This window comes from Mesoplodon bidens (assembly GCF_964165515.1).
Source record: "Mesoplodon bidens genome assembly, chromosome: 6".
Taxonomy (NCBI): Eukaryota; Metazoa; Chordata; class Mammalia; order Artiodactyla; family Ziphiidae; genus Mesoplodon; species Mesoplodon bidens.
This window is the reverse complement of record NC_138162.1, coordinates 2,437,012-2,464,200: the sequence shown is the minus strand read 5'-3', so window position 1 is coordinate 2,464,200 and position 27,189 is coordinate 2,437,012. Positions and strand designations below refer to the sequence as shown.

General features: G+C 56.4%; 1 protein-coding gene across 2 annotated transcripts in view; it reads left to right on the top strand.

Moving 5' to 3' along the window:
* SARDH (sarcosine dehydrogenase) overlaps positions 1-27,189 on the top strand; it is a 65,278-nt gene that overhangs the window by 25,778 nt on the left and 12,311 nt on the right. For both annotated transcript variants that reach the window (XM_081237108.1, XM_081237107.1), the window contains exons 14-19: positions 1,883-1,966; positions 4,132-4,245; positions 9,466-9,604; positions 11,092-11,205; positions 15,603-15,750; positions 19,371-19,464. In XM_081237108.1, coding sequence (XP_081093234.1) covers positions 1,883-1,966; positions 4,132-4,245; positions 9,466-9,604; positions 11,092-11,205; positions 15,603-15,750; positions 19,371-19,464 — 693 coding nt within the window. The remainder of the gene's footprint in view (positions 1-1,882; positions 1,967-4,131; positions 4,246-9,465; positions 9,605-11,091; positions 11,206-15,602; positions 15,751-19,370; positions 19,465-27,189) is intronic.

Here is a 27,189-nt window from a genome sequence, read left to right as displayed (position 1 = left end):
GACGGGATGGCTGGGGTGGGAGGCAGGTGGGCAGGGCGCAGTGAGCAGGTAGCATTTGAGCAGAAGGAGGAGCCTCCTTCGTCTGGGGCTCCAGCGCCTGGGCCCTAGAGGGAGCTGGTGCCCACGGCACCTCCCCAGCACAGAGACGTCCTTGGATCCCGGGCTGCCCTGTCCTCCAGCCTGGCCTAGAGGGCCAGCTGGGAATCTGGGGCCCCACATGGGCTTGGGTTCCCCCAGCCTGTCCCCGGGGCCTGCACCGTCCCCACAGCTCAGCAGCCTCCCAAGGAGTGCAGGGCTCGCTCGATGACTCTTGGGTGGAAGATGGGCTCAGACACGTTGCTCACGTGTGCACAGCTCTGCCCGGAGGGGGCTTGGCGGGTGCAGCAGCCCTGCCCCCGGGGAGGAATCTGCATTCACCCACGCCTCCACTTCCTCATCAGCACCCTCCTGGTGACACTTCCCAGCCATTGACGGCTGACGTGTGTTTTGTTAAATAGAAGGGCCTGCTCTCCATTTTCCCTCCCAGGAAGGGTGATGCGTCTCTGGTGGAGGTGTCTCCACGCTCACTGGAGGGGAGGGGCTTTGTGTCCTTGGTTGCCACCCCCTTGGACGTCCCGGGAGGACGCATCTGGGGTCACCAGTTGGCAGGTGACCAGGAGCGCCCACCCCCTCGAGGTGGTGGCCCACGGGGACGGGGAGACGCAGGCCGTCTTGGCCTCTGGTGCCCATCGGTCCTGGCACTTGAATGCCCGGCCAGACTCAGCTTCCGAAGCCCACGCCTCCTGGGCGCTGGTCTGGGTTGGCCCCAGGCACAGGCCCCTTCCAAACCTTAGAGCGGAGATTATTTTTTCCCCCCAGGCTAAATTTATTTTCAAAGAAATCTGCCACCATATTACTTTATTGTGTCTGCTCTAATTTTTTTTTTTTTTTTTTTGTGGTACGCGGGCCTCTCACTGCTGCGGCCTCTCCCGTTGCGGAGCACAGGCTCCGGACGCGCAGGCTCAGCGGCCATGGCTCACGGGCCCAGCCGCTCCTCAGCACGTGGGATCTTCCCGGACCAGGACACGAACCCGTGTCCCCTGCATCGGCAGGTGGACTCTCAACCACTGCGCCACCAGGGAAGCCCTGTTCTTCCTTTTTAAGGCTGAATGACATCCCATCGTGTGGATGGACCCCACTGGTCATCCATTCGTCAGTTGATGGGCATCTGGGCTGTCCCCACCTCTGGGTGGTTGTGAACGCATGTGTGCACAGGCTTGTTTGCGTACCTGGTGTCATTTCTCCTGGGTGTACACTTAGCTGTGGCATCGCTGGGTCCTTGGGTGTCCCAGACTGCTCTGGCTGCCATAACAGACACCACAGGCTGGGGGGCTCAAATTCGTCTCTCACAGTTCTGGAGGCAGGGCGGTCAGGGTCAAGGTGCCCACTGACCGGTTCCTGGTGAGGGCCCTCTTCGTTCCTGGCTTCGGGCGGCCGCCATCCCGCCGTGTCTGCTCCTGGCAGAGGGACAGCCCTGGGGGCTCCTCCTCCTAATAAGGCTTCGGACCCCACCCTGAGGGCCTCCTTTCACCCTCATTCCTTCCTCACAGGCCCCGTCTCCAAACACAGCCACACTGGGGGTTAGGGCTTCAGCACAGGAATTTGGGGGTGCAATTTGGTCCCTAAGAGAAGGTAATTCTACAGACGGGGGATTCTTGAGGCAGGCAGTGTGGGTGCTGGGAGGGCCGCAGAGTTGGAGTCAGAGCCTGGGCTTGGGTCCTGGTTCCGAGTGCCGGGACCTCTTTGCCCGCCGCCCGCTGCGGTACTGGGTGGCGGATTCTCCCCTCCCCGCCCTGCTCTGCACATCCGGCCAGGCCTGAGCCTCTTCTCCCTCCACAACCAGGAACTCCTCGCACGAGGCTGCGTGTTCCAGGAGCGGCACGGCTGGGAGAGGCCGGGATGGTTCAGTCCCCACGGCGCGGCTCCGGTGAGTGGCCCCCCGGCTCCCAGCAGCCATGCCCCCGGCCTGGCCTGCGCGCGGCCCCTGCCCACCGTCCCCACCACGTCCTCCCCAGCGGAGGTGGCTGTGTGTCTCCCTGTCCTTAGTGCTGTGGGGCGGGTGAGTCACCTGGCCTTCGGAGAAGCCGAGCCCCAGCCGGTCCGCCTGAGGTCGTGGGATGTCCCCACAGGCATCCCTCACCACCCACGGTGCCCGGCCTTCCACGGCCCACATGGGCCAGGGGCCAGGAGAGCTGGTGTTCCACAGAGGGGAGGCTGCACACAAGACTCCCCAGGTTTACGGGAGAAATTAGAGTATCTTCTCGTAATTTTGTTCATATATTTTTGGCAACTGCAGCTGTGAATGCTAGTAGGAGGATTTAGCACAAAATTATGCATTCTGTGTGTGAGCTTGTAAGTTGGTATTTCACGGCATCCTGGCCTCTGGGTGCCCTCCTGGGGGCTGCCCAGCCCCACCCAGTGCCTCTCAGGGACCCGGGTCCTCAGAGAAAAGAGTCAAAACCGTCCTGCTTGTGAGACCCTCGGCCTGCGGTCTCTGGAGCAGGTGATGTGATGCTGAGGGGATGCTTTAATACAACCAGGGGGGATAGTATTTGATCCAGATTTGTACAAACTAAAACCCTTTTCCCGTTGCTATGTTTCACCAGTCCCCTTCCAGTGCCACCCATCTCCCATCTCCATAGCAGCTATGTGCCAAGGCAAGGTCCAGGGTGTGTCAGGTGAGGTGGGTGGAGGCCAGGGCTCCTGATGGCTTCTGCCTCTGCTTCTCTGGGGTCAGCAGAGAGGAGGGGCCTAGGTAGACCCCTCCTTGAGCAGGTCTCTGCAGAGCCCACTGCAGCCTGCCTGGTCTGCCCTGGAAGCCCCTCTCCCCCAGAATCCGTGGGCAAGGCGATGAGACCAGAGCAGGAATCGGCGACATACCCCTGGTCCCGAGATGGGCAGGCTGTGCCATCCCCACCCGGGAGCCATCCTGGGAGTCCAGGGCACTGGGTGACGAGACGTCCCCAAGTCCCTGACCCCTGGCCAGGCTACGGTGGGCTGGGATGTTCCTGCAGGGGACTCAGGGGCCAGGGGGAGCCACTTGGCGGGCCAGGGAGATGACTTCCTACAGAGATTCCTGTAAAGGCCCCTCCCTGGACGCCAGAGGTTGAGCTGGAGTGGGGTGGCGTAGGGGGTGTGCTTGGGGGAGCAAAGAGGCCTGACTCAGTCAGAATCTCACACTCGGCTCTCACCAGTGACAAGAGACTGGGCAGGGCTGGCCGTGCTGGTAGGCGGGAATTGGCGGGCTTGTTCACACCTTTCCAGGAGTGGCCGCAGAGTTAGGACGGAGGGGTGGGGGAGGCGGAGGGGCTCCATCCGCAGGAACAGGACCAGGCGTGGGGTGTTGGGTCCTGGGCCTCTCTGAGAGCGGCTGATCGAGTGCAGGAGAAGCCAAGGCAAGTGGTAGCTGAGGGGCCAGCCTCTGGGGCCCACCACCTGGGCTCACGCCAGGCGCTCAGGACTCTCCTGTGACCTGAGGCAAGTTTCAGTCTTTCAGCGCCTCGGTTTCCTCATCTGTAGAGAGGACCTCCCTTCCCGGAAGCACGAGGCCCTTTGCGCAGGGCTTGGCCCCGAGCAGGACCTAGTCCCAGATCACCATGGCAACAGCATCTGGAGCCACTGCTGCAGCCACCCCAGCCCCGACTCCCCCTCCCTCTCCTTCCGCAAGCTGATCCCTCGGCCTTATCCCAGCGCCTTGGTGTCGAGTCGGAAGCCCTGGCGTGGCCCCCGAGGTCCCAGTCAACCCGCCTCTGTTTCCCGCTCAGCCCCGTCCCTCGCCGTCCCTCCCTACCCGAGCACACCCCATTCCTTCTCCACCCTCCGGGGCCCCAGTGCTCCCCACCGCCATGGAGACTGTGGTGTCACCTGTGCAATGTGGAGGGCATGCCCGAGCCCCGCCTCCACCCCGGCCTGGTCCACAGTGCATTGCCCCTCGAGAGCGGGGCTCAGAGAGGGCAGGACCAGCTCTGCCCTGTGGACCTTTGTGTCCGCAGGACCCGGCTCAGGGCTGGCCAGGCCGCGGGCACCGGGCCACGCTGTGCGTAGCGGGGGGAGGAGGGGGCGGGACCAGTGACGAGCCCTCTTCTGCCCCAGGTGCTCCCTTACGACTACTACGGGGCCTACAGCCAGCGGGCACACGAGGACTACGTCTACCGCAGGCTGCTGCACCACGAGTACACCTTCGACTTCCCGCCCCACCACGACGTGGTAGGATGCTCCATCCCTGATGGGATGGAAAGGCGGGCGTCCCCGCGGGCTGGCCCACTCTGCCGGCCATCCCCACCCCCGTTTTTGGCCGACTCAGTTTCGTGGAGGAATCAGCCCTCCCCTCGCCCCGTCTGTACCAAGACTTTGCCAGCAGTGAGGCCTGCTCAAGGAGCGGGGCTGGAGCCAGGCCTGGGTCTGGCTGTGTGGCCTCGGGCCGGGGCCTCACCTCTCTGAGCCTCTTGGAGCGGCTCCGATTCTCAGGGCGCTCCTGGCGGCTCCCGGCCCCTCCTTCCGTTCCCGACTCCTCATTTCTGTTGGGGTTCAGGTGAGTCCATCTGAGTCTGCATCACACAGGGAAGTTCTCACAGGCAGCTTCTGCAGAAAAGACTCTGCCAGCTTCCCCTCTGAGCCGCCCATCTGTTTTGTTACCCAGCAGAACGTGCTGTGTCCCCGTGCATGTGGCCGACTGGGGAGGGAGTGAAGTCCCTTCAGTATCTGTGTGAGGGGGGGCCAAGGCCTCAGCCTGGGGGTCCGCAGGGATGGGTGGCCTGGGAAGCTTCCTGGCCGTGGGACCCCTGCAGTCACGTGGGGTCCCCTGCTTAGAAGCAAAGCTCTGCTGTTGCTGCCTGGAAACTCTCAATACATTTTGAACAGGCCCGCATTTTTACTGTGCACTAGTTCTGCGCCCGGTCCTGAAGGCGAGGAAGCACGCCTTCCTCCAAAGTTTGCTTCTGAAATGGAAGGGGAGGGATGCACGTCTGAAAGCCCAGGAGTCCCTGGGGGCTGCCTCTCCGGGGAGCAAACGGGGGCCCGTCTGGCACCTCCGCACCGAGGCTTCCAAGGCCTGCGGGATGTTCAGGCCCTTGAGGATGTGGGCGCTGGGCGGGGATGCCAGCTTGGCTTCGTGGCTGCATCCCACCCACGCAAAGGCACCTCGACAGTCCCAAAGCATGAAACATGCACTTGTTCTCAGCCTTGGCAACTTCCCCAGCCTGGCTAGACGAGAGTCAGCCCAGGAAGCTGTTCTGGGGTTTGATCTGCAGCCCCGGCAGTGTAAGCGAAGGTACCACATGGCTGATGGGTGAAGGGAGCTCCATAAAGAGTAGTGGTGTCTGGAGAGGGGTGAACGGCAGCCTCTGGGGCTCAGGAGCTGCGCAGACCCCATGGGGTGCCGTGTAACGACCAGCTGTCCCGGGGGGAAGCCTGCAGTTTCCCCTGTATAAATACCCTCACTGTCCGCTCCCTCCCACCCACCCACGGGGCATCACTGAACTCAGAGCTGGGAAAGATGCGCACAGTGGCTTCTTGGGGGCGGGGCACTACTAGACAGACCCAGGTGATGAACAGCTCATCATTTCCACCTGCGTAAGCTTGAGTGGCCCACGTACTGCCCCTGGGCCTCAGAGGGCACCCGCGTATGAGGTTGCTAATCACAGCTGCTCCTGGGCAGTGGTGTCTGTACCACACGGTGGGGAGGAGGTGGTGTGGGCCCCCCACACACCGTGAATGCTCCCTAAGTGGCAGCTTTGCTGTTATGATTTTTTTTTTTCCAGTAAGAGCAATGGGATTGGCACATCTGCTCAGCGATGGGGTGAGGGGTTTAGGGCAACGATGGAGTGACATTGCAAGGGAAGACCAGGCAGAAAAAACAGTTGGATAGCAGAAAACCTTGAGAGTGGAGCCAAGCGTTTGTGTACCGTATGGAGGGAAATAATGAGAGATGTTGCCTTGTGTTTTTTTGTTTTTTTTTTGTTTTTAAAAAAACAGCTTTATTGAGATATATTCACATACCATACCACCCAACCACTTTAAGTATACAATGCTTTTAGTATATTCAGAGGGTTCTGCAACCATCACTGCAATCTAATTTTAGAACCTTTTTATCTCCCCATACCCATTAGCCCATTTTCTCACCGCATCCCCACTTTCCAGCAGCCACTAATCTACTTGCTGTCTGTGTAGCTTTACCTCATCTGGACATTTCACATAATGGACTCGTACAATGGTGGTCTTTTGTGACTGGTTTCTTTCACTCAGCATAATGTTTTCAAGGACCATCCATGTTTTAGGAAGTCGTCAGTACTTCATTACTTCTTATTCTGAACAATATTCCATTACATGGATACACCCCTTTTTATTTATCCATTCATCTGTTGATGGACATTTGCATTGTTAGACTTTTGGGCTATTATGAATAATGCTGCTCTGAAAATGTGTGTGCAAGTTTTTAGACAGATGTTTTCATTTCTCACGGGTAAATATCTAGGAGTGGGATTGCTGGGCCATGTGGTAGCTCCACGTTTCATGTTTTGAAGATCTGCGAAGGCTTTTCCAAAGTGGCTGCACCATTTCACACCTCCGCCCGCGGCAGACAAGGTTCTCGTTTCTCCATCCTCGTGAGCATGTGCAGTTCTCTTTTTGACTCTAGCCATCCCGGTGGGTGTGAAGTGGTATCTCAAAGATCTGAGTTGCATTTCCCTAATGACTAAAGGCTCTGAGCCTCTTTTCATGTGCATATTTAGCCATCTTCTTTGGAGAAATGTTTATCCAGATATTTTGCTCATTTTTAAATTGAGCTATTTGTCTTTTTATTGAGTTATAAGAATTATCTGTACATTCTGGATACAAGTCCCTTATCAGATTTATGATTTGTAAACATTTTCTCCCCTTCTGTGGGTTGTCTTTTCACTTTTTTAATGATATCGTTGGCAACACAAAATTTCTTGATTTTGATGAAGTACAGCTTATGTAGTTTTTCTTTTGTCCCTTGCGTTTTTAGTGTCATATTTAAGAAGGCGTTTCCTAACCCAGGTCACAACAAGTTACTCTTCTGTTTTCTTCTCAGAATGGTATAGTTTTAGGTCTTGTACTTAGGTGTGTGGTTCATTCCAATGAAGCTTTGTGTGTGGCGTGAGGAAGGGGTCCAACTTTGTGCTTTTGCAGGCGGCTATTCAGGTGTTCCGGCACCATTTGTTGAAGATTATTCTTTTCCCGATCGAATTGCCTTGGCATCCTTGTGAAAAATCAACTGACCATAAACGTCAGGGTTCATTTCTGGACTCTCAGTTCTGTTCCATTGATCTGTATTTCTGTCCTATGCTATACCATGCTGTCTTGAGTACATTAGCTTTGTAGTAAGTTTTGAAATCAGGCAGTGTGAATCCTCTAGCTTTGTTCTTCTTTTTCAAGATTGTTTTGAATAGTCTGGGTGCCGTGCATTTCTGTATGAATTTTAGAATCAGTTTGTCAACTTCTGCCAAGAAGCCAGCCGAGATTTTGGTAGACTCTGTCTAATCGGTAGATCGATTTGGGGGGTACAGTCATCTTAGCAATAGTGAGTCTTCATTTTGTAAACATGTGAGGTCTTTCCATTTATTTAGGTCTTTAATTTCTTTCAAAGATATTTTCTAGTTTTTAAGTACAAGTTTGCACTTCTTTTGTTAAATTTATGTGTAAGCATTTAAAAATTCTTTTTGATGATGTAAATAGAATTATTTTCTTAATTTCATCGATTGTTCATGGCTAGTATATAGAAATACAAAAATTTTTTGTTTGTTGTATATTGACCCTATATCCTGCAACCTTCTTGAACTATTTTATTAGTTGTAATAGTTTTTCAGTGGGTTCCTTAGGATTTTCTGTATGTAAGATCACGTTATCTGCAAATAGAGATAGTTTTACTTCCCCTTTTCCAGTCTGGATGCCTTTTATTTTTTCTTGCCTAATTGCTCTGGCCTAGACCTCCAGTACAGTGTTGAGTAGAAGTAGCAGGGTGGACAGCCCTGTCTTGTTCCTGATCTTAGTGTGGGACATTTAGTCTCTCACCATTAAGTATGTCAGCTGTGGGATTTTGTTCATGCCCTTTATCAGGTTGAGGAATTTCCCTTTTAGCCCTAGTTTACTTGGAGTTTTTATCATGAACAAGTGTTGGATTTTGTCAAATACTTTTTCTGCATCTATTGCGATGATCATTTGGTTTTTGTTCTGTATCCCGTTAATATGGTACATTACGTTGATTGATTTTGGGGTGGTAAACCAGCCTCCCGTTCCTGGGATAATCTCACTTGATCGTGGTGTGTAATCCTTTTTATATGTTGTTGGATTTAGCTTGCTAGTATTTTGTTGAGGTTTTTGTATCTGTATTCATGAAGGATATTGGTCTGTAGTTTTCTTATGAGGTCTTTGGTTTTGGCATCAGGGGTAATGCTGGCCTTTTGGGAAGAGTTTGTGAAGAACTGGTATTAATTCTTTTTTGAATGTTTGGTAACATAGACTAGTGAAGCCATCTGGACCTGGGCTTTTCTTTGTGGGGAGTTTTAAATGACTAATTAAGTCTCTTTTTTATTATAGATGGATTCAGACTATTTCCCCTTCAGTTGGCTTCAGTAATTTGTGTCTTTCTAGGAATTTCCATTTCATGTCTAATTTGTTGGTGGACAGCTGCTCATAGTATTCCTTATAATTATTTGCTATAAATTGGTTAGTGATACCCCTCTTTCAATCCTGATTTCAGTACTTTGAGTCTTCTCTGTTTTTTCTTGGTCAGTCTAGTTAGTGATTTGCCAATTTTGTTGATCTTTTCAAAGAAACAATTTTCAATTTTGCTGATCTTCTCTATTTTTCAAGATTTCATTTATTTCCTTTCTAATCTTTAGTATGTCTTTCCTTCTGCCTGCCTTGCCTTCTGCCTGCTTTGGGTTTAATTTGCTCTCCTTTTCTAGTTTCTCAAAGTGGAGAAGTTAGGTTACTGATTGGAGGGCATTTGCAGGTGTAGAACTTCCGTGAGCACAGCACTAGCTTCATCCCATCAGTCTGCATATGTTGTGTTTTCATGTTCATTCATCTCCAAGTGTTTTCTAATTCCCTTTTTCTTTGATCCATTGGTTATCTAGGACTGTGTTGTCTAATTTCACTTATCTGTGAATTTCCCAATTTTTCTTCCACTACTGATTTCTAATTTGATTCCACTGTGGTCAAAGAACATATTTTGTATGATTTTAACCCATTTGAATTTATTGTCTTGTTTTATGGCTTCTGGTCTACCCTGGAGAGTGTCCCCTGTGCTTGAAAAGCATGGTCACCGTGTGTTCCTAGCTGGAGGGGAGGAAGGCAGGAGGGGCTCTCGGAGCAGGAGGGCAGCCAAGGGCCTAATGCCCCAGGGTCTTGGGGAAGAGGCAGGTCCCAGAGCCCACACAGCACCCCACCTCTGGAACTTTTCAGATCAAGAAGGAGTGTCTGGCCTGCAGAGGGGCCGCTGCTGTGTTTGACATGTCCTACTTCGGGAAGTTCTACCTGGTGGGCCTGGACGCGAGGAAGGCCGCCGACTGGCTCTTCTCGGCCGATGTCAGCCGGCCCCCAGGTACGGAGTCCAGGTGGGCCACGCTTTCCCACTTCAGTTCAGCCCCGGGCACTGAGATGAGACAGCAAGCTGACCCTGTCCTCTCTGGGCTCATCTGGCTCATGGCTCTGCCCCTGGGCCTGGCCCTGGGTCCCCGTGTCCAGACCCCTCTGCCCTCCTGGCCGAGCCCCGGCCCCAGGTCCCCTCCACCTTCCTCCCCGCCCCCACCCCCACCCCCGCTTTTACTTTGTTCCAGACAGGAGTCCAGGCAGCAAGTCCTCAGAACAGTCTCCTGGGGCTGGGGAACCTGTCCACTTCCCCCCTAGGAATGCTCTCCCCAAACAGGATTTCTAGAATTAAACAAAAACACAGGGTGTTCAGTTACATTTGAATTCTAAGTAAAGAATGAATAATTTCTTAGTGTAAGTAGGTCCCATGCAATATTTGGGATATTCCTCTCCTTTTTTATCACACAATCCTCTACCATCTTGCCCACCCATCCACCCAACCCCAAACTCACCCAGCCCCATCGGTATTAGTTTCCTAGAGCTGCTGTAACAAAGTACCACAAACTGAGTGGCTTTAAACAACCTAAGTGTGCTGTCTTACAAGTCTGGGGCTGGAAGTTCAAACTCAGGGCCGTGATCCCAAGAACGTAGAATCCCCCCTTGCCCCTCCTGGCTTCTGGCCGTGGCCACCATCCATGGCTTTCAACCACGTTGCTCCAATCTCTGCCTCTGAGTCACACGGCGGCCTTCTCCCTGCGTTTTCTTCTTTAAAGGGCACCAGTCATGTTGGATTAGGGCCCACTCTGATGACCTCTGATCATCCTAGCATGATCCCATCTGCAAAGACCCTATTTCCAAATAAGGTCCATTTACAGGGATTGGGGGGTTAGGACTTCAATGTACCATTCTGGGGGACACAGTTCAACCCATTCCACCATTTATCCAGCCAGCCCACCTGCCCACCCCCTCACATGTACCTGATACTCACCTCCCCTTAATTCCCCGCGTCTCATTCATCGTGCCAACACGCTTCTACCCACCCACCCATCCCCTCCTTCCATCCATCCTTTCCCCCCACCCTCTCCCCACCTCCGCATTCTCTCATCCATCCATCCATCAACTTCCTTTCGCATATTCATTTATTCATCAGACATTCAAGGAGCTTCTGCTATGCCAGGCATGGTGCTAGGAGCACCCAATGAATGAGATATAAATCCTGCCCTTAAAGACGTCCCAGCATGGGGGTGGGGTGGGTGGGAGGGATGGATTCGAGGCATTTCTAGAAGAAAGAAGCTTCCCTCCTGACCCTTCCTCCTCTGGGCATGGCAGTGCTGGGTGACCTGCCCATCCCTCTCTGGGTCATTCAGTCGTGGTGGCATCACCGAGATGAGGGGCCTTTCAAGGTTGCCCCCCTAGGGCATCCGGCCAAGGGTTACCCTGAGCTGAGGGGCCGCCCTGCTAAGTGGCTCCCACATTCTGGGGTCTTCGTCCTGTCCGCAGGCTCCACGGTGTACACTTGCATGCTGAACCACCGCGGGGGCACCGAGAGCGACCTGACCGTCAGCCGCCTTGCTCCCAGTCCCCAGACCTCCCCACTGGCCCCTGCCTTTGAAGGTAAGAGATGCCTCGAGGATCCAGCAGTGCCCTGAACGCAGCCCCGCTCGGTGAGGTGGCTGCCGACGCAGGATGCACTGGGAAGGGCTGCCGAGGCTGCTCTGGAATCACACATGTGCCCGCCGCAGTCAGGGCCTGGGAGATCAGAGGTCTCGCTTCAGACTGAATGCAGCCTTTGTTCAGGCAGCGGTTCTGGGCTTCCAGTGCTCAGTGATTATGCCTTTGAACCTGCCTGTCCCGCGGGGTTTCGGAGTGGCCACAGCGTGCACATGCTCAGCTCATCTGCCCGGAAGAGAGTGAGCTGAGGATAAGGCCATGCCTCCCTTGTGGAGAAGGTAGCTCCTTTCTGACACCAGCATCTATGCTGAATTGCCTTTCTCGGTTCCCATGTAACTCTCAGTCTCAGACTGGGGCAGGTCCTTAGAAAATATCCAGCTCTGTGCCCAAGCTGACACCCACACTGCCCTCTGCAGGCCCTCTGCTTCTGCTTGCATGCCTCTTGTGACGGGGAGCTCATTACTCGTATTCCTTGTTTGCACAGGTCTGACTATGCTGAGCCAGATCTGCCCCCATCAGTTCAACTCCCCGACCCACCCCTTGGTTCACATGGGAGCAGTCAAATCTCTAGTGCTGCAGCTTGTCTCTGTCAGGGAAGAATAGCAATGGCTAAGCTTCACAGAGTGTGGGAAGCATCCCCTTTCTCCAAGAAGGGGCCCCCTCGCCACCTCTGGGACACTGGATTTGCAGGGGAGAAAGGATTCAAGTGTGGTGCTCTCCATGCAGCTGCACTGTACCGTCAGGGGAAGGGTCACTGTCAGCCCGTTCAGGAAACCTGGTGGCCCCAGCTCCGGGCCTGGCTCAGTGCTGCTGGTCATTCAGTTGCGTGGGACTCAGTCACGGGGGAGGAGGGCGAGGTCCGGCCTGGGCACTGGGAGAGGGAGGTTCAGGAAAAGCCCGATAGAACCCTTGCGAGGGGGTGGGAAAGAGCGAGGATTATGGGAGGCCATGGGAAGCAGGTGAGCCAGGATGAGGAAGGTTTCCTGGAGGAGGTGATGTCTGGCCTGAGCCTCGAAGGATGGGTAGGAGCCACCTGCTAGAAAGGTGTGGAGGAGAGAACGCAGGAGGTGCCTGTGAGGAGCTGGGCGGAGAGGGGCGTTTTGACAAGGGCCGCTGGGAACTTTGTTTGGCCTTCACCCCCCAGGAGAGGGGAGGCCCGGTCCAGCCACAGCTGCCATCCTTAGACAGCAAGTCTAGCTGGGGAGACAGAACAGAGGGACCCCAGTGAGTGTGCAGGTCCCTGAAATCCTGGCTCTGCCACTGCCTGGCTCGGGGCCCAGCTCTCTGAGCCTCAGTTTCCCCATCTGTGAAGTGGAGACAAATGACCCACCTCCTTGAGCTGCTGCAGGGAGTTGAGAGCGAGAGTCTGGAGGTGCCAGGAGGGCTGGGGAGCAGCCCCCCTGAGCTTGTTTCCCCACCTGGAAACTAGTCCCCATCACGAGGGGGAGTTGTCACCAGGGCTCTGTAAGCTGAGCCACGGCCCAAGGGGCAGCTTCTTGTGCCCTTCCCGATGATTCTGGTGGATTCCTGGCCCTGGAGGAGCACTCGCCTGCCGGGGCGGGAAGAGCAGGCTCTGAGAGGAGGGGAAGGGGAGGTGCTAATGGACCCCAGAGATGTTTCTCCTGGACTCTGGGGGCGTCTGCCTCAAGTTAAACAGCCGCCTGGTGGGGAGGTTTGCATTTGGTGGGTTCTTGACCTGCCAGGGCGTGCGCAGATGATAAGGAATTCACAGTGGTCTGTGGAGCATGCTAAAGGTCCCGGCTTCACCGCTAAGCACAGAAAACCATCATACGGACTTTGTATTTTCAGCCTTAAAAAAGCGGTACTGTTCCTGCTATGAACATGCATGTCCATTCAGCACGCGTGTTTATACCTGTTAGGTCAGATCACCATTAAGACAAGAGGATGTGCGTTTCACATGTGATCAAGGTTGTGTATAAGGCAGCTGTCCACCTTAAATGTGATTTTCAACAGTATTTTATATCACAAAAGGAGTACATACCTGTAGGAAACATTTGGACAATTCTGAAAAGTTCAAAATAAAGTGCACAGCTCCCGGCCCGAGCCAGAGCCCTGGAGCCTGCCCTCTGACCGCCCTCCCTGCCATGTCCACCTTGTGGGCTGGACCTGGACCTGGGCTGACCGCTGGCCTCAGGACCTGGCACTTCGGGATGTTTTTCATGAGAGACAGCTGCCCAGAGGAGGCCAGGCCCAGCAGCTGCCGTCTGTCTGGAACCAGGTGGCTTCAGTTAACGCTCTTGTCCCCCAGGAAGGGGCCTCGGCAGGGCTGTAGCGTGCTCCGGGCGCTGGGGTAGAGGATGCTGCTAGAGACTCGATCCTCAGAGGTGTTCTCAATCCAGCGTCCCAAGAGCCCCCAGCCCAGGTAGCAGGGGATCCTTTGGGGATCAGCTTGTTTGTCTGGCCTTTGAGTTGGGTCTGGATGGACAGCCAGGACTGAGGGCGCAGACGGGCACACAGAACGTGGGGGGACGAGGTCAGGGACGTTCCAGAGGTCACCTGGACGGGGCGGGAGGACGACCAGGGCTCTGGCTGGGGTCTCCACCTGGGGGGCTGATGGCAAAGCCAGGGGTTCTTCTGCTCTTCCCCCGGCTGCTGCTGGTGGAACCCCGGCTTGGAGGGGGCGAAGGGTTCCCCGCTTCACGCCTCCAGGTGTGGTGGCCTGGCCGGTCCCAGCTCCAGGCCTTCCATCAGAGCCCAGCCAGCGAGTGCTTCTGGGGAGGGAGCCGAGGCCCCAGGCCCCCCCACCCCGTCCCCTGTCCCCGTCCGGGCTCTGCTACGAGCTTCACGCTCCCCTGCCGGAGAAGCAAAGTGGGGCGTGTCTCTTTTTCAATTATAGTAGGTGCCCGCACCTACGATCACGACATGCTGTTCCACTGCTGTGGAAGCCTCGGGGAGTGGGGGCCAGTGTGCGGAAGGGCGTCCAGGCAGGATTCTCCGGACTCCGGAGCCTCCCCGAGAGCTGCTACCCCCCTCCCACGGACAACGCCAGCTCTGCCCAGAGTGGGCTGGGGGCTGGTGCCAGGCCGGCCCCCGGCGGGGCCCAGAGTGAATGGCGCTGAAAGCTGAGAGAAGCAGCCCTTGGGCAGGACCGGAGCCCCGGGGAGGGAGACGAGTGTCCCAGGGCGTAACCATCCCGGTTCCTGGTTCCTGAGCCCCAAACTGGGCTCCTGGTGTCGCCATAGCTCCTTCAATTCCCCCAGCAGCCTTGTGAGGGGGGTTCTGGCCTCATTCCCATTGTAGAGATGCAGAAACTGAGGCTGGAAGTCAGGGATTGACTGGGTACCCTCAGTCTGAGATGGGGGGAGCCCTGCTGGAAGGAAGGAAGGAAGGAAGGGAGGGAATGGGATGGGGAGAAAGGCACATAGCAAATGGAGAGGAACAAAGCCCCTTCCAGACCTGCCACCTCCACCAGGTCACGGCGGGAGTCGTCAGTGAGAGCCTGCCCGCCCAGGGCACACACAGTGGCTGAATCTCACAGCATCCCAGTGGATGAGGTGCATTCACCCCAAATTGCAGATGACATTTCGGAGGCTCAGGCGGTCTGTGTGAGGGGTCCAGGGCCACACAGCTGTCTGAGGTCACAGCCCCCCGGGGCAGTGGCTCTCCTGGGACACTGGGCCAAGGTGGGCTCCCCTCCACTCAGCAGTACCCAGGTGGCAGTGTGGCCCAGTGGATGCTCCCCCCTGTGGACTCAGAGCTGGACAGAGGCCAATCTTCTCACACCGTGTGACCACTCTGAACCTCAGTCTCCTTTTCTGAAACCCGAGGGTGGTGACAAGTGTCAGTCTCCTCAAAGGATCAACGGTGTATTGCCTGTAAAGCCCCGGCTCAGCACCAGCCCCCATAAGGCCACGGCAGGGATCCTAGAGACCGGGGAACCATGGGAATATGAAGAGAGACGGGAGCTGGTGAGGACGTTGAGGTTCAGAGAAGGAAAGAGACTTGTCCAAGCTCACCCAGCACTGGTGGCTGAGGTGGGACTCACAGTCTCCCCACGACGTGAGGGTGTTGGGAGCTCTTACACTTTCTTGGATCACAAACCCTTTGAGAAGTGGGAGAAAGCCTCAGACTCTCCCAGAAAATGCTCCCTTGGCACGTGCAGCCCTCAGGGGGTCCCGCACCCAGCCCCTCCTCCCCACATTCCGTCCTGCGGGTGATGAGAACCCAGGGTCCCTCGGGAGTGTCCCCATCGCTTGGGCCTTTGTCATTCCCTTTCAAGGAAAGAGCGTTTGTTTTCTCCATGGAGGCCTTGGGCCACGCTCTCTGCCCCGCCTCCTCCATCCCGCAGTCCCGAGCTGAGTTCTGTGCTTCTCCTCCAGGGGATGGCTACTACCTGGCCGTGGGTGGGGCTGTGGCCCAGCACAACTGGTCCCACATCACAACGGTGCTGCAGGACGGGAGGTTCCGGTGCCAGCTTGTCGACAGCTCCGAGGACCTGGGCCTGCTCAGCGTCCAGGGCCCAGCCAGGTGAGGAGAGGACGGGGAGGCAGGCACCTGGGTGCACCTGGAACCTGGGCCCTCGGCCCTCTATCTGGGGCCCGGGGCAGAGCCACTTACTGCTTCAGAATGGGACACTGTGGTCAGTAAGCTCAGCGTGCCAGCAACCTCAGAGAGGCCACACCAGAAAGATGCTTTTCGAAGCACTAGAATACAGAAAAGCCCTTAATAAAAGACTCAGACTGAACCTTACTGTGAATCAGGATGTGAGGATTCAGTGGTCATGGAAGGGCCAACGAGGGTGTCTCTGGACAGCTGATACAGACTAAGAATCCTGTACGCCATCTCTAAGTGGGCAGAGCCAGACTGGGGTTCCACGTGCTACCTGGGCTCAGAATATAATGCTCTACACCAAGAGGTCACCTGCTTCTCCCTACACACCTCCAATGCCTTGGTCTACAGACGATCATTCACTCCTTAATTCATTCTATGAGTGTTTACTGAGCTGTGTTCCCACCCTTGAGGAATCAGCTCCTGAAAAGCCCTCGGATCCTAGCTTGTGCGTGGAGCCACAGGACGGTCTTAGGCAAAGGGGCACCTGAGCAGCTGTGCACGTTGGAAAGATCCCTCTGGCTGCGCTTCGGAGAGGGGACTGGGGGATGGGGGATAAGAGGGGAAGCACGGCGTGTTAACATCGACCAATCAGGTGCCTGGGACGTGCCAACATCTCCTCCAGTCCTGATCGTAGCCCTTTGAGGTGGTTAGAAGTATTTTTATTCTTATTGGTGAAGAAGAGAGGACGGTGCACCTCCAGCCATGTTATCCCAAAGCTGACGCTTAGATGAAGCACGGCCGTGTCCACGGGACATCCCTGTCAGCCCAGGGTCATGCCAGAATCCCCAGCCAGTGCACTCAGACCCCGCCACAGGGTCCATTTTCCCTGGTTCTTTGGAGCTGACCAAGCCTGCAGCACCCCAGCTGGGTCCTGGACTGGCAGACCTCCCCTCCCGGGCGGAGTTGTAGCTGGCCCTTGCGTGTGCACCATCTCGCACAGAGACACACGGCAGACACATGGTACGTGCTCTCTGAATCACGGCTGGTTGTGTACCTTAACCATCAAGTGTTGGACTTCAGGCTTCTCATGAAAACCAATATTTATTAGGGGGCCCTTGGAGGGGACACTGCGGGAAATGAGGGGTCAAGGCTTGGAGCTCTCTGAAGGGACAGTGTTTCAGGCAGAGGAGGCAGCAGGTGCAAAGGCCCTGTGGCAGGAGGAAAAGCAGTGAGGCCAGGGCCACAGGAGACGTGCTCAGAGGGCAGTGGAGGCAAGAGCCTACAGGTGCAGAGGCTGCTCCTCCAGGAGAGGGAACTGAGCAGAAGAAAGGCTTTAACGGGGTCTCTGATTCTGGGCCAGGGAGTAGCAGGCCGGCAGATGTGAGGAGCCTCAGGGGCCAGGTGAAGCAGGGATTCTGAGCAGGGAGTGATGAGCCATGTCCAGGTGGTCAACGGGTCCAGTGTGGGGGGTTCCTCTCCCCAGGTGAGCCTGACCTCTGCATCTCTGGGCTGAATGGGGGTGGGCGTCCTGGCCTTCTGAGCTCAAGGCCATCCTCGGAAGCCTCACAGCTTCATTGCCGCTGCGACCTTGGACAGGGAGTGGGCTATTTTTGGTTTGGTGGTGGGGGTGAGTGGGCAGGGGAGGGAGGGTGTACCAGACAGACAGATCAAGGTGTGGCCCCGGGAAGACCGGCCAGCCTCTTCCAGCCTCATTAGAAGCTGCTCAAGGAGGGTGGCAAGTGACGGCTGCCAGGGCAGGAAGACAAGCTCTCCGAGACCTGCTGGTAACTTCTTAACTTTCTCCCCCAGATTGTCCTCGCCCTTTCAAAAATAACCCAAAGTTTCTTGCTTGAATAATAATGTTACCAGCACCACTGATAAGGGCTAAACTTTCTGAGTTGTTATGTGGAAAGCATTCGGCGCGGCACCTGGACCATGGGAGATGCTGTATGACCTGCCGACCGATAGAACTTTCTGGAAACATTCCGTAATTGGTGGTCCAGTACAGTAGCCACTAAGCTGTATGTGGCCATTGAGGCCTTGAAATGTGGCAGTGAGACAGAATTTTTTACCTTAATTAACTTAAGCTCAAGAGGCCACACGTGACTAGGGGAGACCCGGCGGGGGACAGTGATCGCCGTTGTAGTTGTTAATGCCACGGTGCTTGGCTTGTGCTTTCTGGCGGCTGCCCCCCTCACAAGGGCCCCGTGAGGTGGCATCGCTGTCCTCATGGAGTGGACGAGGGGACCGAGGCGAGGTTGGGGTGGGAGTGAGTGAAGGAAGCAGGACCTGAACCTGGTCTCTGACCGGAGCCAGTGCCCTCCAGTGCTACCTGCTGCCCCTTGGCAGAGGGATAGCCTCCTGCACCCTGGCCCATGCTTGGCAGACCTGCCTGCCCAGCTTGCTGCCCAAGCTGGGGTACCCCTGGCACTGCTAAGGCCACGCTGGCCCCGGGTGGCAGCTCCAGCCTCCTTCCTCCTTCCCCTGCTGGGAAGACCAGGGAGCAGCCCTGGCCCCGTCCACCCAGGGCCGCAGAGAGGACGGGCTTCTTAAGGACTGGGTGTGGCTTCTCCGGGGCTGGCAGCACGTGGGCGCCGGGCTGTTACATAAGGATCTTGACACACTGCAGCACGCTGGGCACCTTGGGCAGGCGTGGGCGGGCAGCTCCCGGCACCGTGGGGCTGGGGATTGGCATCAGAAGCGTTTCTGGGCGCTGGCTGGGACCCCTGCGAGGCAGAAATGGTGGGGCTGTCTCCTGCCAATGGCGAGCTGGCCCTGCAGTGCAAAGCCAGCCCATTTCCAATCAGCCCTATTTACCGGTTGCCCTCTCTGTGCCAGGCATGGGGCCCTGTTGGCACGGAGCTCCTGGTTCAGTGGGGGCAAGCATCAATACAACCAGTGTGAGAGGTACCCTGGCAGGAGACATATCAGGGCTGTGAGCTCAGACCGGGGGCAGTGTGGGGTGGGGGGGGCAGGAACCTGACCCAGACTCAGGGAATCAGGGAGGGCTTCTTGTAGGAGGTGACAGATGCACCCAGACCTGAAGGATAACAAAAGTTTAAACTGGGGCCAGGGCACCCGGTGGAAACATGCAGGGGAGCAAGAGTCAACTAAGTCCTAGAGGGAGGCAAAGGGCACGGCGCCCAGGAACTGAAGGTTTCCATGGACACCGAGAGGTCTCAGGTAACCCATCCAGCCTGAGAGCCAGACTGCCGGCCCGGCAGGACAGGGGAGGTGAGGAGGGCGGGCCCTGCCCTCAGGGGCCTGTGGCACGAGGGGTGTTAGTTAACTGCCCCAGGGCTTGGTTCCCCCATCTGAGAAAGGAGAGCTTGTGAGCGCTCATCTCTGAGTCCTGTCTCTGCCCAGGGCTTGGCTGTTCCTGTCACTGTTCCTGAGGAAGGTGCCTTTCTCATCTGACTGGATTTTGGGTGTGTTTTATTAATAGCATGTTTGTTGGCGGTCTGCCCCGTGAGGACAGGGCCTTGTCCCCCTCACTGCTGTGTCCCCAGTGCCTCTCCAGCCCGGGCCACGCACCCAGGGGGGCTGGGCAGGTGTTTGTTGACCGACTGACTGACCACCCTTGTTCTCGCTCACAGCCGGGCCATTCTCCAGGACGTGCTCGATGCAGACCTGAGCAATGAGGCCTTCCCGCTCTTCACTCACAAGCTGGTGAGAGCCGCCGGGCACCTGGTAGGTACCACCCGGCCGCTGTCCCCTGGGCTGTAGGGGGCAGCAGCTGCAAGGGGACAAACCCAGGGCTTGGGAGTCGTGTGCCCTTGGGCACGTCTGTGGAACCTCCCTGGACCCTGGTTCCCTACTGTGAAGTGGGGACCACATGTCCTGCCCACAGGCTGTTAGGGCCTCAGGCGAGGAACGGGGGTCAAAGTCGGGTATCACCTGTGCCCCACCCAGTGTCTGGCGCACGCTGAGGGGAGCAGTCCCAAGCTTCTGCCAGGGACTTGCCACCTGTGAAGCCGCCCCCAAGGTCCCCTCCTCAGAGGCAAGGGCACGCCCTCCCAGATCAGGGCATTTCCTGTGCCTCCTTGGAGAGGACAGCGCTGGGGCCAGCCAAGCAATTACGCTGCTCCAGAGGTCTGCATGTCCTGAGGAGGCGGCTGGTCCTCTGGAGTGTTCCCCCTTCCCAGCCCCCCACATTGCGGGAGAGGAGAGGGGCTGCTCGGGGTGCACCGCCAGGCCCCGGGGAGCACCCCCTGCCCATCCCCCAGCTCCAGAAGGTCGGGTGTCAGGACCGGAAGCTTCTGAGACCGTGGGCAGTATCAGGGCTGCAGCGGCCTCAACGTCCTCAGAGACCCTGGGGCCGGGGTCCCGGGTCCAGCTCTGGTCAGGCCCTACTCCTGGGCCGTGGTGTCCTTTTTGGAAAATGAGCATCATGATCTCCACCCTGACTTCCCGAGGGCAGGGTGAGGAGGAGGCGGTCAAAGTAACCTCAGCTGCTGTCAGCCGAGGGCTCGCAAGGCACCAGGCACTATTCAAAGCATGTGACTCATGAGTACTGTCCCACTTAACACTCACGGCAGCGTGGAAGGTTCTAGCATGGGCTTCTCAGCCTCAGCACTATCGATGACATTTTGGAACAGATATTCTGGCGGGGTAGGGGGCGCATCCCGGGCATCGCAGTGTGTGGAGCAGCGTCCCTGGCCTTCACCCACTTGATGCCAGGAGCACCCCCGGATGTGACAACCAAAAACGTGTCCAGACGTGACCACACGTCCCCAGAGGCAGAACTGCCATGGCAGGGGAGGAGGTGCTGCTCTGTGATTGCCCTGTTAGCAGGTGTGCAGTCACAGCCAGGTGCATTGAACGAGGTCTTACAGCAGCTCCCGATGTAGGAAATGTTACCCCCAGGATGGATGTTTCCCTGAATTGAGCTCAGAGAAGTTGGATGGACTGCCCAGGCACCCCCCAGCTAATGAAACATAAAAAGTGCATGAATATGTGTCAGTAACACGGAGGTGGCCTAAGGAGGGGGTGGGTGGACAGACAGCCGGAGTTGGGGGCACTTTCCCCCCTTCTACTTCCTTCATGTTCCTCTGGGGGGTTTTGGGGGGAAAGTGCTAAGGGATGTTTGTGATCCTGGCCTGCAGAGGGGCTGGAGGTCGGAGGAATCTGGGTCCCGTTAGCAAGTAAACAATGTTTCAATGACATCAGAAAGGAGGCTGCCAGGAGAAACCAGATAAAAGCAGCTCTGCAGAGCTGGGGAGCGCTGGCCCGGCTCTGGTCTGCCTTCCCTCTCTGGGGGCTGTGCTGGGGGGCAGGAAACTGGGGATGTCTCTGTCTAGCTTGCTTCCTGCCTGCTTGGTACAAAGCTGCCTGCCGGGACCAGAGAGGGCGTGCGTTTTGAGAGAATGGCACAGCTCCACCCCAGGCCACAGTGGCATCTGGCCTGCGCCGACTGCAGCTCTGGCCCTCTCGGCCCCGTGGGGTCCGTGCAGCGCCCAGCCCCGTCTGGGGCGGCGTTCTGACTTGTGAAGTGGGAGGGGGAGCTGGGAGCTTGGCGTTGGCTCAGCCCGTGTGCGGTTCCGGGGTTTGTGTGGGAGAAGACCAGCGGGGAGCGCTTCCCCTGCCAGCCAAGGGTCGCTCCAGCGAGGCACCTGGGCCTTAGTCTTGGACAGTGGGCTGCAATGGGGGCTGGCCCTTTCCGGCCCTGGCTGCCGCCCCAGGCCTGGCCCACAGCCGTCTGGCTGCACCTTGGCCTCCAGGAGCCGGGCTGGGCCAGGGCTCTGGCCGGTGGAAGCAGAGGCCAGACTCCAGGATGAACTCCTGCTTGGGGTAACAGGCACAGGTCGGGGGCCACGGGGTGGGAGACATGGGGTGCAGGATACACACAGGCTGCTTCTCTCCACCGCCTCCTCTGGAACTGGCTTACTGGTTTAGTCAAAAGCACCTTATTGCTCGTTTCTCTGTTTCCAACCACAGTACACAGTGTGCAGGGCCTGGGTGCAGACCTCACCACTGACATGACCCCTTTGGGCGTGACCCTTGACCTCTCTGAGTCTTCCCTTTCTCACCTGCCACAGAGTCTGCCTGAAGAGTTGATGGGCTGTTTCACTATAAATAGGGAATATTAGTAAAATAAGAACAAACAAAACCCCCTCTAATTCCACCAGAGAGAAAGCCAAGGTTGACAGTGTATTTCCTTCCATCTTCTTTCCCTAATCTCTGCCTGTAAATTTTAAAACAGAAGCAAGATCATCCCATATACATAGTTGGCACATTCGGCTTTATTCTCTTACTAAGTAGTTGTGATAGCTTTCCTGTTCCTTGAAATACTGTCTGAGAACCACTTTGAACGTCGTGTCATCCTCTCCGTAAGCAGGACATTTGGTTGGGCTGTTTTTTCTCCTGGGAATAGCCCTGTGACGGGCTTCCCTCGATGGTGGGCCTTTTATGACTCTGATTATTGACCTGTGACACGTTCCTCAGAACCAGAACCCAGAGACAGAGGCGTCCCAGGGACGTGGTCCCAGCCTTCCTGCCCGTTCAGCAGTCATTTGGTATTTTCTGTCCCCTAGGCCTTTGGGGCAGGGTCAGGGAGAAGCACAGAGCTTTCCAAGGCCAGTCGCTACCTAAGGGATTTGGCCCATCGGCTCATATGCGGCCAATTTGGACGCCCAGCTGAGTTCTAGCCCAGCATCCCTCCTAAACTGAAGGTTCTATCCCAATGCTGAGCTCCCCAGCACTGTCCCTAGAAATAATTCTGGACATGTTGGCTAGGAGCCTGCCCGATCAGGGCTCTGGGATGGAAGACACGGGCCTGGCCCTCTGCAGGCTCACAGCCTAGTTGAGGTTGGGGGACGGGAAGGACGCTGCAGCCCTAGCCCAGCCTGCGTTAGAGCGAGGGCCTGGGAGGTGAGAGGAGCCGCCCCTGCTCAGCAGCTGACATGGGGGTGAAGAAGGTCCCAGGAAGACGTTCGCAGGAGGAATCCCGTCCTGCCTTGGCAACCGCGCCTTCTCCTGAGGGCCCCACAGGCCAGGCTCTGGCTCCTTTGTGCCAATGTTATGGTTTTTGCTGACCTCACAGTGACCCAAGCCACAAGTTCCCAGATGGTCCAAGCCAGGGGCACAAAGGCCTTCCCATCCACTGGCCAGCAAGAGGGATAGGGAAGTCAGCTGCCAGCAGGACTTGGGCCATGGGACCTGGGGCTGGCCACTGCCCTGGCCCCCACCTGAGGTGGCCTCACAGGCAGGTGGGGGGGTGGGAACCGGGTCAGCCCAGGATCCGGGGGTCTGGGAGCACCATCACCTCAGTGCCCAGCAGAGCTGGGGGCCAGCAGGCCTGGCTTCTGGTCCTGCCCCGGCCTCTGTGGGATCACCTCTCTGGGTCTCAGTTTCCCCATCTGTAGCACAAAGTTTAGACAATGACCAAAATCTTTTCTGGCCCATCCTGTAAGTCTGTCCAGATATCCTGCATGCTCTCTGGATCCAGGGGGAATTTCATATTCTCCTAAATAATATCAGCATGTGTTGACACCCCTTCCATCAATGTTGCGATGCTGGGCCCGGAGCTCGGGGCCAAGTCTTTATGGGAGATAATTGGATGCCAGCCAACCAGATGCAGGAGAGGAATATGTGTGTCTGAGTCATTGGGAAGGCCTCCGGGTCACGAGGGACACACGGAATGCTGAGGGTCAGAGCCCAGAACCACAGGTCCTGACCGAGGGTGGGTGAGCAGGACCCCGCCGCTGCCCACAGTTACCCGCACTCACGGCAAATGCACGGGCGGGCGATCATGGCTGAGCAGTGCCACCAGCCAAGCAGTATCCTCAGCGGAGCAGTGCCGTTGTTTTGCAATAATTCTGCGATGCTTGGACCAGCCCCAGGCTTGCAAGATCCTTGCATTCCTAGAGGAAGAGCAGGGGGCGGGAGTTGTCCCCTTGGCAGCCAGCTGAGCGGATGTCCTCAAGGCCAGCGAGGATCCCAGTGAAAGCCTGCTCCTGGCCTGGTTCCCAGGGGAGACGCGGTGTCTTCCTGACTCAACCAAGGACGGGGACCCCTTCTGAAAGCATAAGGTGCTGGGCTAGAAGCTCATCTTTAGGCAAGGTGATAAAGCGATTTTTTCCTGAAAATTAATTGCAGGTCAAAAGGAAATTGAATTTCTTTTCCTGACTGTGTGTGTCCTTGCTGTGGCACCATTCAGATTCAATTAGTCTGGGATGGAACATTCTCCCACCCCCACGCGTTGTACAGACAGAGGCGGGATGCCCATACCTTCACGGAGCCTGTGTTTGCCAACTGGGTTTTAGCCATCGCCTAAAAAGTCGCTTTGCACAACTTATGCAAATTCACCTCTGTCCTAAAGAGCCGGGGGTGGTGTGTAGCTGAGAGACATGGTGGCCGAGGCCACTATTCAGGGGTGTCCCGTGGGGGGCAGTGACAGCTTCTTGCCATGAAAGTATAAGGACAAAGTGTGGCTGGAATGAGGTTGGGTGGCTTAGAGGGACTCCCGGGGGTGTGCTTCAGAGATTCTGGAAGCTCCTCCAGGGCAGAAACCCATCCTTTCTCTGCAAGGATGTTCTGATCGTGCAGCCTCTGCCGTTGTCTGTAGGTGCAGACGGGGCCTTTTTCTGGGGGTGGTCCATAGTATTTACCACCTGCTTGGAATCTGTGGCTCTTTTTTTGATCCTCTGAGATGGCCAAGTTTGTGAAGTGTGGTTTGAGCATCACACCTTTTATTTATTCTGAATCTTTGAAAATTGGTTTCCAATCACCATCCCCCCCATCACCATCACCACCACCACCATCACCACCACCACCATCACCACAACCATCACCATCACCATCACCACCACCCCCATCATTACCACCACCACCATCACCACTATCACCACCACCACCATCATTATCACCACCATCACCACCATTATCACCACCACCACCACCACCACAACCATCACCATCACCACCACCACCACCACCACCACCACCACCATCACCACTATCACCACCATCACGACCACCACCATCACCACCACCACCACAACCATCACCATCACCACTACCACCATCATTATCACCACCACCACCATCACCACTATCACCACCACCACCATCATTATCACCACCATCACCACCATCATCACCATCACCACCACCACCACCACCATCACCATCACCATCACTACCACCACCACAATCACCACCATCACCACCACCATCACCATCACCACCACCACCACAACCATCACCACCACCACCACCATCACCACCATCACCACCACCATCACCACCACCGTCATTATCACCACCACTACCATCACCACCACCATCACCACCACCATCACCACCACCGTCATTATCACCACCACCACCATCACCACCACCACCGTCACCACCACCATCACCACCACCATCATTATCACCACCACCACCATCATTATCACCACCACCTCCATCACCACCACCATCACCAGACCACCTTCACCAGAACTACCAGCACCACCCTAAACTAGCCCACTGGACCAGACTCCTAGGAAAGATTGCACACTCCCACTGCAGGATGTTTTTGGAATCAAGGGTGTCTTGGGATGTCCAGAGGATTTGAAAAATGAAGATCTTTTAAACCTACTGCCAACTGGCTTCTTCCCTCTCCTGTGGATTCAGGGCTCTAGGCCCCTGCAGGGGGCTGCACATACTCTGATCCCTGCCTATACCCTGCCTCGGGAGCCCCTGAGATCCTCACTTATTTAAGGGGTGACTGAGTTTGGACGATGTGCCCAGTGAGTCGGGGGTGCTGATACACACCCAGACTCCCCGGAAACAGGTAAAATCACCACGAGCTAATGTGATTTGAGAGAGCTTGGGCCCATGTCTGTGGGCACATCTGCTCAAGCCTTCCTGCGGTGTCTGCCCAGAGAGGCTACTCCAGGCTTGTTCTGATGTTGCCCGTGGCCAAACATCCCACAGGAGTGACATGGGCGCTCCTGCCTGGGGCACTCGTGCGGCCTTTGATCCAAGCTGGGGTGGGCATCTAGCACTACCCTGATTTCAGTCCTCCCCACGGAGAGCTGGCAGGAAGTTCACCGACGCACCAAACATGGCACCCAGCCCCCAAATCCATTTTACTGAAACCTGAACAGATTCCCTCCCCACAAAAATATTCCAGTGAGTCAGTGTAGGGCAGGGAGGGAGGATCTTATGGTGTTGACTCCTAGCTCTGACTTACTAGCTGTGAGTCCTCCGAGCGTCTTGGGAAGAGCTCATACCGGCTCGTGAGAGCTGAGGGTTAAATCTGTAGGAAAATTAGCAAGGGGTGCTTAAACCATTGGTAGCTTGAAATCAGCTGTAGTAGGAGTATTTATACCACAGAAAGTGGTAAATGCTACAGAACAACCCCGTGCCCCCCAAGATTTGATTGTTGAACATTTTCTAGGACATCACTGGGCCTTGGGCAAGTGGCTCGACCTCCCTGAGCCCCACTTTCCTTATCTGTAAAATGGGCGTGCCAGTGGCACCCACCTCTCTGAGTAGCTAGCCTCCTGCCCGGGGCTCTATAGTGACAGTTCTGTTGACTGCTCCCATGGGCAGTCATGAGCTCTATTGTCAGCCAGGATTTGCAGAAGCAGACTCAGAGGGATGTCAGTCGCCAGGGATGCAACGTTTGTGACTCATTTAAACCCAGTAGGTATGTGGCACCCCAGCCCACGCTCTCAGCCACTGTGGTGCCTGCTCTGGTGGGTGGCTGGCCCTCACCTGCCCTGTGTCAGGTGTGAGTGCCGGGAGGACCAGGCAGCATCCTGAGTGCTATGGAGGGTCCGGAGCCTGGGGGCATGCCAGGGTCCCATGGGATGTTTGAGCACAGGTGTTTGTGGAATGGGTAGCTAGACGCTTCATCTTGCTGGGCTTGCCATCTGTGTCTGGGGCAGGTGACCCCGTGTGGGACCACAGACATTACTGACCACGCACTGTGTGCAGAGCCCCGGCTTGGGGCTCGGGGCATCTCGTGACTCGTGTTCCGGATTCCAACCTTGTCCTTCTGGGGAAGATAAGCCTTAAGCCTGCTGCAGCCTAGGCTGATGGGGACGCTGCTCAGCCTCAGGATGGGAAAACTCCCCCACACCACACCCTGCTGACCATCTCATTGCCACCCTAGTGGCCTGAATGAAACAGGTGATGGGCAGAGGGGAGAATCCTCTCACTCTTGGGGACCCGTAGTAGCATCCCGCAGAACTTTCTACAGGGCCCCACATGTCCTGGTGGAGGGGTCTGAAACCCAGAACCTTCCAAAAGGAGAGGGTCCTTGAGCCAATTTGGAACGGAGAAGCACTGCATAGAAGTAAGGACGTTCACCCAGGTGTTTGGGGCTTGGCGGGTCTGCCTCCCCACCCCAGCAAGATCTCTTCTCACTCAGGGGTCCTCTAGGGTCTCCGTTCCACAGCCCAGGAGTCTGAGCCTCCC